The 14617-nt window shown below is 33.0% G+C and overlaps 2 protein-coding genes across 7 annotated transcripts in view; one reads left to right on the top strand and one right to left on the bottom strand.

Moving 5' to 3' along the window:
• The window catches only part of LOC105832394 (neo-calmodulin), a 60250-nt gene extending 45934 nt beyond the window's left edge, over positions 1-14316 (top strand). For all 6 annotated transcript variants that reach the window (XM_036286470.1, XM_028193757.2, XM_012673299.3 and 3 more), the window contains 5 exons: positions 53-86; positions 1065-1166; positions 1270-1405; positions 1587-1735; positions 2432-14316. In XM_036286470.1, the coding sequence (XP_036142363.1) occupies positions 53-86; positions 1065-1166; positions 1270-1405; positions 1587-1735; positions 2432-2463 (453 nt within the window). In that variant the 3' untranslated portion in view covers positions 2464-14316. The remainder of the gene's footprint in view (positions 1-52; positions 87-1064; positions 1167-1269; positions 1406-1586; positions 1736-2431) is intronic.
• LOC105833208 overlaps positions 1-14617 on the bottom strand; it is a 74744-nt gene that overhangs the window by 56516 nt on the left and 3611 nt on the right. The gene's annotated exons all lie outside the window — the stretch shown is intronic.

Genomic DNA, 14617 nt, shown 5'->3' with positions numbered 1-14617 from the left:
ATTGTGTTACGTATACGAAATCATAGGGTATTTGTCCTTTTCTCTGTTTCAGTCCGAATATGGACTCACAGAAGATCAGGTAGCAGGTGAGTTGACATTTAATAATTTAGCAATTATAAGATTAATTGTAAAGTAATTAATGAACTAGCAATAATTAATTTTCGTAATCTAATTCAAAATTCGTGAGTTTTTGAAATTTATATATATATATTTATATTACACACACAAAGTACTAGTACGGTTAACAACTTTAGAAATAATTGTACAAGTCGTCGTTATCTTATTCATTATGTTCATGTAAAAATGACACTTTGAATTCGCTATCAGATACACGAGAGACATAAAATTGATTATGTGGTATAAGTGCGAGCCAGTTGGCAGCAGTTTTTCTGTTTACCTAATATTTCGATGCTGAGTCAGAAATTAGAGTATTAGAAACAATTTAAAAGACAGAACGTAATAGATCCAAAGATACCAAAAATAAAAGTTATTTTACTAAATGAAACTAAGCGAATAAACCCGCCGAGCATAATAAATAATTGATGCATCGTTTATTACACGTGAATCGCTCGTTACATTTAGTGACATCATCGTTGACACGCGATGATATTGATTATATTTAACTTACGATCTACTTGCCGCAACATTGGCATTTTTTAAGTTTTGTCTTCTTCCTTTTTTTAAGATATAGTATGTCGGACAGAAACGAGATATAAAAATCGAGGAAACCTTCGCGGATCAGTTCACATTCCCATAATTATACATACAGATTATATTAGAATAGTTGAGTCAGCTTTTTCTTTAGAATCACTACGAGACATTTAACACAGGACACATAAACAGAATTCTATCATAAATTTTTAACGACATAGACTAATTTAAAGAAAAAAATTAACAGAGATTATTAATAAAAATAACACAAACTGTATCAATATGTATATTCCATGTTTCGAGCTTTGCAATTAATCAGTGAATAATGAGATATCGTTTCAAGTATGGAATAATAACTATTTGTCTCGAGTACGGTAATGATCAGATAAGGACGAGAAACTACGTTATTTCAGAATTCAAAGAGGCATTCATGCTCTTCGACAAGGATGAAGATGGGACGATTACGATGGCGGAATTAGGGGTCGTGATGAGGTCTCTCGGTCAAAGACCGTCAGGTAAATAATTTGCTCCTCGCGAATCTCGAACGCATTCAAAATGCATCTTGTGAATGTCTGGAACAGCTATATATAAAGCAAGTCGGTAATACACTTCTTTCAGAGACGGAACTGCGCGATATGGTGAATGAGGTAGATCAAGATGGAAATGGTACTATTGAGTTTAACGAATTCCTGCAGATGATGTCGAAGAAAATGAAAAGCGCCGACGGGGAGGACGAACTTCGCGAGGCGTTCCGGTAATAACCTCTTTTCTTATATATATATATATATATATATATATATATATATATATATATAAAGAACTTCAAGTATTTAATTGTTTCCAGCATAATGGTATTGAAAGAAACTTTCCTTTTGCGCACAAAGAAGGAGTTCTTTTAAGATATATTTAAACCTTTAGGCGTATTTTCCTTGCAGAGTGTTCGATAAGAACAATGATGGCTTAATATCGTCGAAGGAGTTGCGACACGTGATGACGAATCTCGGTGAGAAGCTGTCCGAAGAGGAGGTCGACGATATGATCAAGGAGGCGGATCTAGATGGTGACGGAATGGTCAACTATGAAGGTAATTTTCCTGCCTAGATTTATACCTAATATGTTTTGCTCTAAGTAATTAAAATTCATACACACTGTTGCATGACATATTTGCTAGAAAATGTTAATATACTCCGTAAAGTACAAGCAGTGAGAAATATGTAAAGTCAGTAAAAGTGCACACATTTTTAGTAGTAGATTTATAACTTATCAATCAGTGAAATAAATATGTCACTGATTTTTCAATGATAATACACTATTCTATTTCTATTTTAATTTTAACTTACTGATGTATAATATTAATAAATATTAATAAACCCTTCTGAATAATTTCATTACATTTCTTGTGTTTATTTCATTGATTTTCATTTTAAACTTTATTGAATTCTTTATGATCTTAATGTCTTGTATTGAATTCGTATGCCTTGTATTAAAATCTTAATGAAATAATATTGAAAATGGGTCAATCAAAAGAAATTTTCATATACGATTCAGTAATGTTTTATTCATTACAATTTTAGTGAAATATTTCCATCGCGGTTCTTTTTCTTTTTTTCGTTTTTTCATAAATATTTGTAAAGTTCGGTTTTGATTTTTGTTGGTATATGTGCCACTTTAAATAGTATAACATTTGCATAATATATTCTATCATCATTACATAAATAATTAAATTGTCATAATTGTGTATTGAATTATACTATTAATCAAAGGATTATTCGTATTTCAGAATTCGTGTCGATCCTAATGTCGAAAAATTAGTTCGGGGGTCAAAAGAAGATATAGATTCGAAGATACCAAAGAGGATCCTCGACGAAGAAAAAGAAACGGATCCGCCAACCAAGTTCCTCGATTTCGTAGGATCGTAACAAGAAGTCGTTTCGTGCCCCATAAAACTATCGCAGCGGAGACCGTCGAGAGAAGAATCAAAAACTCATTGACGATCGATTGACAGCGGCATGTACGACGCTATGAGATTGCGGAAGCAAATCGCGCGATCGAAATCGCACGAACATACCAATTTTACGTTACTGCTAAGGTTTCGCGAGCGATGTGTTGGAAGTTTCGCGCGTAAGTAGCGCAGCCAGAAAATTGATAAGGCGTCAGAAGTTTTCGGGTTCGAGCGGAAGTCGCGCGAGTCCTACGAATAGCAAGGTTTCGGCTTCACGTTCGAAAAATTCGAGAGGAGAGACTTTCTTCCGCGAAAAATTTTGCACATACGTACACGCATTATATACACAAATACACCTCGCGCTCTTTCGGACTAATCTTAGACGAGTATATATGAAATTTTTAGATATAATGTAAACGGTAAAAAAGAGAATATGTCCAAACGACGAAGGAGGGAGGCGTGAACCGCCGCCACCCGGAACAATCAACCGAGCTTTGTTTAGACTTTTACGTACCCGTGATCTTTATCTCCCCCTCCCCCTTCCCCGATAACTTTGCGGTGCGGAGAATTTAGGAGTTATTACTTAGCTTTCCACAACTCTTTGGGCGCCTTCCCCTCCCCCGCGAAAAAGTCCAGAAATATATACTAGTATACACGTATGTTACATAATATATATATATATATATATATATATATATATACATATATACAAATATACATATGTTATTATATTATTATACGATATATTATATGATTCCTTTTGCGTCGCTCGTTTCTTTGAGACGCGATGCACATGAAGGATATCGTACTTCGAGTGTTTTTACCGCTTGTATTACACGCAGAGACGCGCGCAAATCCAATAGTAGTGACACAGAGACACATACACACACACACACACACACACACACACACACACACACACACACACACACACACACACACACACACACACACACACACACACACATATATACATACGTGCACACGTCTCCCGTCCTTTGCCGTCGCTCTTTCATCGCCATCACTTCCTCGATTGTTAGTAGACTTTAGAGCGGGCACGCCGACGACACGCCGAAGGGTGATTGAACACTAGGCGCTTTTGCACGTAGCGTGAACCGACCGCGATGATCGCGGCGCCGCGTTTCTGTAAACGATCATCGTCGAATGGACGAGTGTGCCCTGATTGAATAAGTGCTTTGAAAGTCTAAAATGGTTCGAATTATCGCGACATTCCTATGGGAACAATTCAAGCAGAGCACGATTGTTATTCAAGCGTACGAGACTTGGAAAGATGTTCATAACGTTCATTATCGAATAATCTAGTCATGATGTCAGATCAGGTGTAACATTGCGCGTAATGGCGGCGACATTAATCTTCAAAAATTTGGATAAATTTCTGATCTGGTCCAAGAATGGCCACTACTTCAAACGATTGCGCATCCACGAGAATGTTAAATCTGATATTCCTACATATATCATGAATCTAACGACTAAAACAGGATTGTTTGCGGATGAAGTTCTGGACGGAACTGATTCTGCGACCATTGACAATCCCTCGTTACATTCCCAATGACTGTAGGCGCCAATGTAACAATCAACAAGTATCTATGGTCATTAGGTATGTGGCAATGGTTTTTAGCGAGGAGAAAAAAGAGAGAAGCCCTTAAAATGCGGGAACACAATCAGGGTGATTAACACAAAACACGAGTACCTCTTCGTTCGTGAACACGGGAGGGTTTGTTACCGTTACGATCCTTCAGAGGATGAAAATGTATTGCACGACGACGTGTTTCCGCTATCACACAATCAGTATCGCTCGCCGCATCGTCGGCGCCCGAATTCAGGAGCGTGTAAGCTACGTGCGCACTATGTTACGGTATGCATGTACCTTTAGATGTGTTATATAAGAGAAAAGAAAGCTCTGCGCCTTAGCACGCGCAATATAGATCTAAATAGGTAATATCTAGCGACCCATATAGTGACAGATAAAGAAAAAAGGAGGTCGCGAGTATAAATGTGGTGGAGCTGTGGATTATTGTACACTATACGTAATGTGATGTTGCTACCACGAGATAAGAAGAGAAAACATATATGAAATACGTTATAGATAGTTATATACATACATACGTACATACATATATTTAATACACTATATGTACATATATCCTTTCCGCCGCCAGCGCTCCATATACATAACATTCGCACGCACGCATGCACGCACGCATGCACGCGCGCGTAGTCCAACCCGACACAAAGCGGAAGCTAAGTACGCGCAATTGTGGTGTAAAGCGCAAGTTGCGAGAGGGACGAGAGATCGAAATGATAATAACATATGAGCGCATCTGTTGCGTATCATCAATCGGGGTAATTTTGTTTTAATTTGCGTGTGTGATGTGCTATTTATTTTTTTATTGAATTTGATTTTATTCATTTATGTACGCCATACAATTGCACAGATGTAATATGAAAGTTCTGAATCAGAGTCAACTTCTGTGGCATCTGTGCAATTAAAATAATAGTTAATTATGAACTGACCTCATATGACAGCAATGGAGGATTGAATATACTAATCATAATTTGTGAATCTCGGTAGAAGATTATATTTTCGATAAAAAAATATGTATACATGCACGCGAATGTGTGTATGTGTGCATGTATTTTTCAGATTTCATACACACAAGTGACTTTTCTTAATCAAACTAAAATTGATTAAACATTTCATTAAAAAAGATTACGTACTTGATAAACGTTTAGCATTTAATTAAAAATTGTATTGTAAATATTTATTTATAAAAAGATTATCCGATAATCGGGTATAGAAATCTTTTTTTTTTTCTTTGACTTTCTGAACTTTTAACAATCGTTCACAAATTAATGATTAATTTTTATGATTATTTAAAAAAGCATTTAAACTAATAAAATAAAATAAGCCTCTTTATATATTTTTTTAAATATAATTTCTTACAATTTCTTTTATTGGTTTTTATGAGAATAAAAATACGACAAACCCATAGTAAATGAAAAAAATTATGACAAAACGTTTTAAAGAAGATATTAGAATAATCACAATAAATTTTTATCAAAGTATTATCGAGTATTAACATAACATTAAATAAATAAAACGCCCAAATAAAGAAAAAATATTATTATAAAACGTAATTAAGAAAAATTCAGAGGCAACTAAATAAATTAGAATATTCCTTTTTTAAATGTAAATCTGCATTTTATAATTTTGCTTTTTATTTACACGGAAAAAATAAATTGGACGATTCAGCGAAGCTATAGTTTGCACGTATTCATCATCTATAATTAAAGAGATTTGAAATTCAGCAAAGAAATTATGTTTGATAGTAATTATCAGTATGCTTATTGAATAAATTTTTTGCTACAATAAAAATTGCTACATAGGTTTCCTTTATTACAGCGATAAAAGTATGCGCCATCTTGTTTTATTAAAAATTTTAATTCATATATTCAACTGCTTTTTGTAAAAAAGCTTGCTGTTTATTAATAAATTTGTGTCGTTATAACAAATATGATTAATTACAATCGCTAATTTTATTCAACTGTAAAACTTTGCTACTTCAATATAGAAAATTGTCCGTATTTACTAAGACTATAGATTCGCCGAATCGGCGAAATTCTTAGTTGTTTTAAGAAATCTTTTTTTCATGTTTAGTTTCTTCACAAATTATTTGAAAATTTAAATATCACGAAATTATTTTATAATCTTATACCGATTGACTGTACGTGCATATGCCAAAAGATAAAATGGGAAAATGAGAGAATGGATAGTTTATTTTAGAAGAGAGATTTCGGGTGAAACGCGCGTGTTTCGAGATCCGTGCTGTTCGAACACTTTTCTTTCCAGATACGAGCGAAACGTGAAAAGCGCGGCGACTGCGACCTGCAGCGCTCGTCGGAAATGATAATTGCGGGTAGAGTTAGACAATAAATTCTGTTGCTTTCTAATCTGATCGATCAACGATTATATTATATTTGACGGCGAGCCTACCAAGGCGCGAATGCGCGTTCAATTTGAAAGGACAGTACAATACCGATGGGAGTTCAGATTGTCGAGAATACAAGGGACTTCGACAGATTCGATTGCCTGTACATATGATACGTGACATGCGATTAATGTGTGTTATTTCCGCAGGCGAAAGCTGTGATCTTTGATACATAGAGCCGGAGATTTTCGAACCGGGAGAAACGTCGATAGGATTTTACTGCGAAAGTAATCTAAATCAAATTTTGAAGCACGATTCCAATAAGAAATGTACGCTTGACGAATAATGATTTAATTCGATATAATGTACCTGTCTTCAGATCTTCAGAATTTGATTTACATTATTTTCTGGGCAAACAGTTTACGTCGCGTCTCCGATAGAATACTGTTGTAACGTGATGAAAATATACATTTTTGGCTTAAATACATCAAATTAAGTTGTAAAAGAATTTCGATAAGTTGCAGGCAAAAAAATTCAGTTTTTTATAATTCACTTTCATTTAATAATTATAATCATGATTTATTTCTCAATAAATATGTCTTTTAATCAATTGAACAAATTTTGAACAAAAATAACGCTATTTCTAAAAGCTCGGGCTATTAAACGTATAACAGTCTCCTCTCAATAGTGCGTCGATAATTTACGAAGGCGTACCATGTGAGAAAGAAATAGAGAGAAAAGAAAGGGAAGTGTTTATGTGTAACATTCACAGGCAGAGACCCTTCAACATGCGAAATATACAAGCGAAGAGATATAATCGTGTTTTTGACAATAATATATTTTCTTAACGCTTATATATCTCGAAGCGAGATATCCCACCTGGCAGTGTCTTTCTTTCCATAGTACCCGTTTCACGATAGATGCTACAATAATTATGCTTTACGATCTCGAGACAGTTGATCATGTTACCCGCCCACGCTCGTAACAAACGGTCGTTCTTCTCGTGTTCGATAATGAAGTGCCGAAAGCACCACGACTCGAAACACCGCGTCCTGAAAAATCAAACACCTGAGCGAATCAGCATGGTACGCACATTATGCGGCGACATACCGATATAGATAAGAGAGAAAGTAAAGCGTCAGCTTGATAATAGGTCACAAATAGCAATGTATAACGTCCGAACGACAATATCTCTAATGGTTTAATTGAAAAACTTCGGTAAAAGTTACCGGAAAAAAAAACAGATATATACGCAGGTCCGTTCCAAACATTAAGTATCCTGAAATTATATATCTATATAATGCCGAGACAATGAGACAAGCCACTTCACGTCGACGGCGTCACGTACGTTAGATTTCCTATTATGGAAAAAAAGAAACAGATTGGATGATTCAGCAAAAGTATAGCTTATTGCGCGAGTTCAACATTTATAACTAAGGAAATATTTGATAGTTTAATAAAGAAAACATGTTTGAAAGCAATGAATGAATTGTTAGAGCTGCAACTAATTATCTGTTGTGATGAAAATTGCTAATGTAACAAGCTTTCTTCATTACAGCAGCAAAAGTATACATCGTTTCAGCTAATATTTTGTATTAAAAATTTTAGTCCATATATTCGATTGATTTTCGCAAAAAATTGTTTTATTTAACTATAAAACTTTTCTATTTTAACATAGAAAATTGACTGTTTGTATACTACAGCTATAGATCTGCTGAATCTGTGAAGTTCATGGTTGTTTTACTAAATCAATTTTCCGTATACTGTCCATTCACATCTCTGCCCTTTAATGAAAATTACTACTAACTCTCGTAAATAAATGACAGTCCCACGAGTGTGTTACGATTGGAAGAGACGATTAAGTTAATGCTGAATAAGTATATACTTAATTATGTATGGCTAATAATGGCAATTATTAATTGCCTTGTTTAATCTTAAATTGGAGTTATTTTGATCCTTGAGGATAACTTCACGATTCCAGTAAAAATAACTTTCTTTTCCAGTAAAATTATATGTGACTAAAGTTTTTTTTTATAAAATTTATTTTTAAAAATCAAATCTTATTTCAAAATTTTTATCACAGAATTGGGCTAATTACGAATAAATGTGATATTCGATTTAAACGGAAATTAAAATTCTATTTTCATTTCTTATCTCTTTTCTTTTTGAATGATTAAAGTTATCCTTGAGCGTTAGAAAAATTCCGAATGGCAGGGTCACTGCACCAGTCGCTGAACAATTATTGATATAAATAACAGTTTAAGAAAAATATCAAGCTAATAATATCTCCAAATAAATTGCAAATTAGTTAACATTTTTTTCTGCTAGCTCTAATTTTTATACAAATTTCATTAAAAAATTTTTATTTTTTTATTTTAAAATATAATTACAGATATTGAGTTGTTTTTATTTATTCATTGATTGGTGTAATAATCCTAATTCTTTTCACAATTTCTAAGATAATTTTAAACATTTGGAAATGTACATTTATTTAAACTGAATTTTGCGAGAATTTGTAACGCGCGATGTGACTTCGCCTAACTTTTTTTTGTAATATCGGTGGCGGTGCGACGTGCGTAAGTGTAAGTACAAAAGGATTGTTGACGTAAGCACACAGTGAATTTCTATACTATATGTATAAAAAGAATGGATCATCTCTGACGACACGATAGAAGAAAATGATATTGCGAAAATAAAAATACGAGAATCGTGTCTGTACGCTCAAAAATGCAGCGTAAGGCTTTTTAGATTTTAATTATATTAAATGCACTTTATATTCATTGAAATGATAATTATCCTAACTATTTGAGGGGAAAAAAAGTCAATGAGATATTTGGTACATTTATGCGAATTTAGACAAACAATTGTTATATTATGATATCCGTCATTTTAATCATATATTTTAACGTATAAAAACTAATAACTGATGTCGATATTGTACCGTTAGTAACAATTGATAGTTATTATTATGTGGTACATAAATTGTTCCTATCATCCCTCAAAAAGTCAGGAGTGCAACATTCTTCACTTAAAAAGTGAAAAATTCTCTCTTTCTCCCCTGTCCAATTCTACCATACTCTCCGTGATTACATTTCTGCTCGCGAGAATCGACTTCTTGGAGATACTTCGAAATATTTATTATTATATTATTATTTGCTCCTCAAAGCAGAGATATTTTTATAGATTACACTTTACGCCAAATCCTGCTGTGCAGCGTAACAAGAATCATATGACATTGCGTTGCAATGCAATGCATTACACTATATTGTATTACATTTTGTACAGGGTGTATCGAAAGTCACGCGCTTTCTTTCTGCCGCAATTATCGCAGATCAAAAAGAGTTACAAATTAAAAAACAAATTAAAATAATTAACGCAAAGAAGATAAATGAAAAATTGTAAAAATTTCTTCTTTATTAATTTTTAAATATATATTTTTCCTTCAGATTTACTTATTTATCTCAAGTACTTGATAATTAATTAAATAATTGTGGAATTTAATGGAATTTCCAATAATGAATAATATTTTTCACACGATCTCGTGCAAAAAGAATGCAAAATGCTTGAGGTACCCTACACACATTTTACATTGTATTATATTACTATATACAATATACACATATACGAGTCATGTATTCTCTATTGAATTGTTAGATATGCAGGAGTTAACAAAGAATGTTCTTGGTCCCTCGCAGACCTGCCGTTAATTATCGCCTACGTACAGGATGTCTTGGAAATACACGCTTATGTTGAAAATGGAATTTTAATTAGTATACGTATCTTTTCATTATATTTCTTAGGACATCCTGTATGTATCAAGGTTGCCCTCCAGATGTAAAGGAACGTGAGTCTTCCTTCTGATCTTATATTTAATCGAGATTCTTCTTTATTACATTCTGCTAGCTTGTATCGTCGAACGCTGCCCGCGAGTCAGCTATTTGAGTAAATCGATAAGTTAACTATTGCATTTTTAAAAGGAGACTGTAGGAGAAAATCAATTATTTCCTTATAATGTCTCTCATAAGTGTTTTACGCGATGTTTGAACTTGAAATCTCACGTCTCATCTTGGCGATCGTAGTAGCGTCGACTAGCAGAGCGCACCATTTTGTTAACTCTCACGTTATTTTCGTTATTGTTAAGAATTATAAAGATTATTATAAAGGACAAATTTTTGCAAAGTATATATATTATCGACTTTATTTGTTTGGAATAAAGGTACAATTTACTATGAGAAAGAAAACTATTTAACTAATTATTTAAAGATGTGGGAACATTATTAAAAGTTATTCTTATTAAAGATTATTTAGATTTATATATTATTATTAAAGTAAAGAGAATTGATATAGAAATAGAAGAAAATAAACGCTGGTGTAAATAGTTTAAAAACTATTTACACTAAATTGCATTTCCTTTAAGCATAACTCTATTTGAAACTGATACATATATATTTCCTCGGAAATTTATGATACAATCGTGCACTGTGCAAATATTTTCATCTTTTTATAAAGATGTGTTCTCAAGATGGAGCACAGTACTGTTATTTCCCGATATCGTCGTTAATCAAGATCATGTGTTTGATTCATTCACTTTAACGATGCTTCGCGACTTTTTGGAATTCATCTTGGATTCGAATCGATATTTCAAACGCAGTCGAAGCACTCTGTAAAACGAGCGACTTCGAGGCACCTAAATCACTTCGATGATGTTCGAAGTTCGCCTAAGCAACCCAAATAAGCAAAAGGGGATGTAATAAATATCAGCTAGCTTAATATCAAACACACGTTGATATACCACAAACACGTAATAATCAAACTACATATATGTTAAATAGATACGCGTGAAAGAACCTGATTACCTTAGACGATAATTAAACGATTAATTGTTAAGTAAGTGTAACTAGTTTGTAACAATTGCGAGGGCTGTCGCTACTAAGCGACCCGATCTTCCGTTCATTAAGGATCTACGATTATTATACCGATTCGATTACATCGCTTTCTTACGAAACGATTTATAGGTGTGATTGTAGGCAACATGGGGAATCGTGTACTTGGCATGCAACATTTTTAAACGTTGTATCTTTTGGGCGTCGTTTGAGAAGTTGCGTCATCCTAGTTTTTCCGCTAATTATGCCAATCGTGTTTTCGGGAAACTTAGTCCATAATATGGATCGAGTTTGTTACTTTAATTTCAGTCTGTAGCGACGAAGAGACAAACTCCACGTATTCCTTATGTGAATTGTCTCTTTGTCAACCTTCTTTCTTTTAAATCGCGTGGCAAAACTTTTTTGCGCCTAAATGCTATGCGAGATAAAAATCAGATAAAATCGCGAGAGCTGGCAATAATCGTGTACCACACAACACCGCGGCCGAGACACGACGATGTTCAAACTAGTTATAGTTAATAAGGAAAGGTCTTTCATTAACTTTGTTAAACGTTATGGAGAGTACAAGCTATGTTAACTGGACAAGTACGTGCGTGTATTTCTATATTTCAGTCTAGCTACCAGTGAGAAAACGTCTGACACAGAGATCCTGCACAATCGAGAATCTTCAATGAAAGAGAATCCCAACTGCTAAATGTCCTCACAGAAATTAAGGAAAGAAAACATATAGAATAATTAATTAATTTATAATTTAATTATATTATATTATGATGTTATATAGTATTATATTAATATTATTTTAATGTAATTAATTACATAATTATTAATTAAATTATCTTGAATGATACTTTCTACATCTTGTAGAGTGAAAATTTGCTTGTGCAATTATTCGAGTCATTATTTGTCACAGTAAAAGTAGAAGCAAAACATTACTTCTATAGAAATTCTATTCAGTCCCATGAGTGGATTTTGACTTTTACAGTTTTACTTTACGAGATTTGGAGACCACGTTTGAAAAGAAACTAAAGTAAAATTGTTTATCGCGACTATTTCAGTTTCCGTCTTTTAATTAATTAGATCGTTCATTATGCTTGGAGATAAAAAAATGGTCATTTTACAGTTATGATTTTTTTTCATTGAAAATAATCACGTTCTAAAGGACACGATAAAAAGAGACGCACGAAGCGAGCTGAAAACAAGATGTCGAAGCGAGTTGTGATCGAAGATTATAGTCGGGGCGTATTAAGAAAATAGGGTAAAAAAAAAGAAACAATAAATGGATTTACATGGAGAGCTATATCGTGCTGTGAACGAAATATTTATATTTTTACTTGAAAAAAAAAAAAGAAGGCTATGAGAGATGAAACATGAGAGATGTAACGATGAATATCCGCGACAAGGAATGTCCATAACGTTATTTTTCTAGAACAAATATCTCTAAATAGTTTATTATTGCGTTATGGCGAAACGTGTTCTCAAGCGACAAGCAGGCCTAAACGCGTGACTTTTTACGACGTTAGACTTAATGCGTGTACAAGGATATTTGGCAAAGGAAGAATACGTTTGTCGTTTATTTGTTTTATATGTACTATTTGATGCTGCTGTTGTTGTACGTTATTGAAGTTTTACTCCGCAAAAGTTATACGACATGTTTTCTATGAATAATATCGAATTTCCCAAACGGTTTGTATCCGTGTTGTTGTTGTTGTTGTTGTTGCGAGTTTTTATTGTAATTATTCAAAGCATTCGTGTGTTTAAATACTTGAGCAGTTACGTTTAATGTAAGAGTAGCTTTTAGGCATAATTTGTTATTTCGTTTTCCACTATAATTGATTTTTATTGTTTGTTATTTTATTTTTCACTGTAATTGATTCTATTTTCTTCGGAATTGTTTCAATTATATGCTTCGCTTTCTAATGTTACATGTTTGAAAAGAAGTCAATTTATTACTTATCAATGATAAATAAAAGATTATTCGTATAAAATGATAGACATAATTGTATATGCAATTGAGTGCATTTAACATATGTATACATATATCGAGATTAGATGAGATTGATGTTAAAAACATTCTATAATTGTTTTCACGCTTAATTGGCTTTTTCGATAATTAAGTAAATTAATAAAGTTCGTAAAAATATTCTGACAGTAAATTGATAATGAGTAAAAAGTCATTCTGACAACAAGTGCACTCGATAATTATGGAAATAGTTTTGGCTCCACACAATAATCAGAATTTAATAAAAATTTAATACCATATTAAAATTCAATATTATAATACAAGCTAAAATAGTTAAGCTATAAAAATGCCAAGATGCGGCTATCATAAAAAAAATATACGAATAATCAGAGTATGTAATAATCATAGGAAATGAAACAGAGAAAAACATAATAGCGATATTTTAATATAATTAAAATGGAATTTTTTTTTTTTAAACAAAATTTCGTGAAATAGAATAGTACAAATAAATCCGGTTTTATCATTTTTATCTAAAATACTATTCAATTATTTTTTTTAAATTTGTTAAACTCCGACTTTTCAAGTGAATACTCTACTTACTCGCATTTTGTCCTAGAGTGGAGAAAAGTCAGAAAGGACGAGGATTCAGAAAAGAATATTGTATGTCTGTTTGTGTATGTACGTTGTGTGTGTGTGTGTGTGTGTGTGTGTGTGTGTGTGTGTGTGTGTGTGTGTGTGTGTGTGTGTGTGTGTGTGTGTGTGTGTGTGTGTTATGTGATGTTAAATGTACGCGACCATGTTATTGTAACGTTATGTACTATAATATTACAACACGATATAAAAAAAATGATGAACACTGTGTACTGGTGAAATACAATACATGTATCGATTGTATCGAGTTGCCCCTAAATACAGCCATTTTATAATGGACACTCATTTGTAGTTTTCATTGTAACCTTACAATTTACTTTAGATTTACCACTGTATAGCAAACAGTATGACATCTTAACTCATTGCACGTTGCAGCGATTTTTAATTGCAATCATTCCAAGTATTTCAAGATCAACTAGGATAATTAAAGTTTCAAACAATCGATCATTTTCAGTTTCCTTCAAAAAGATTAGAAATGTATGGAGCATTTATAAAAAAACACGTTTTTCAGAGAATCATAATAGTTAAAAATTACACTGGGACACAAAGGAAAGATCGGGCGAACGGCAATCGATTTTAA

The sequence above is a fragment of the Monomorium pharaonis genome, chromosome 4 (assembly GCF_013373865.1).
Source record: "Monomorium pharaonis isolate MP-MQ-018 chromosome 4, ASM1337386v2, whole genome shotgun sequence".
NCBI classification, from domain to species: Eukaryota; Metazoa; Arthropoda; class Insecta; order Hymenoptera; family Formicidae; genus Monomorium; species Monomorium pharaonis.
The sequence above is the reverse complement of the archived record's forward strand: the minus strand, read 5'-3'. Positions and strand labels throughout refer to the sequence as shown.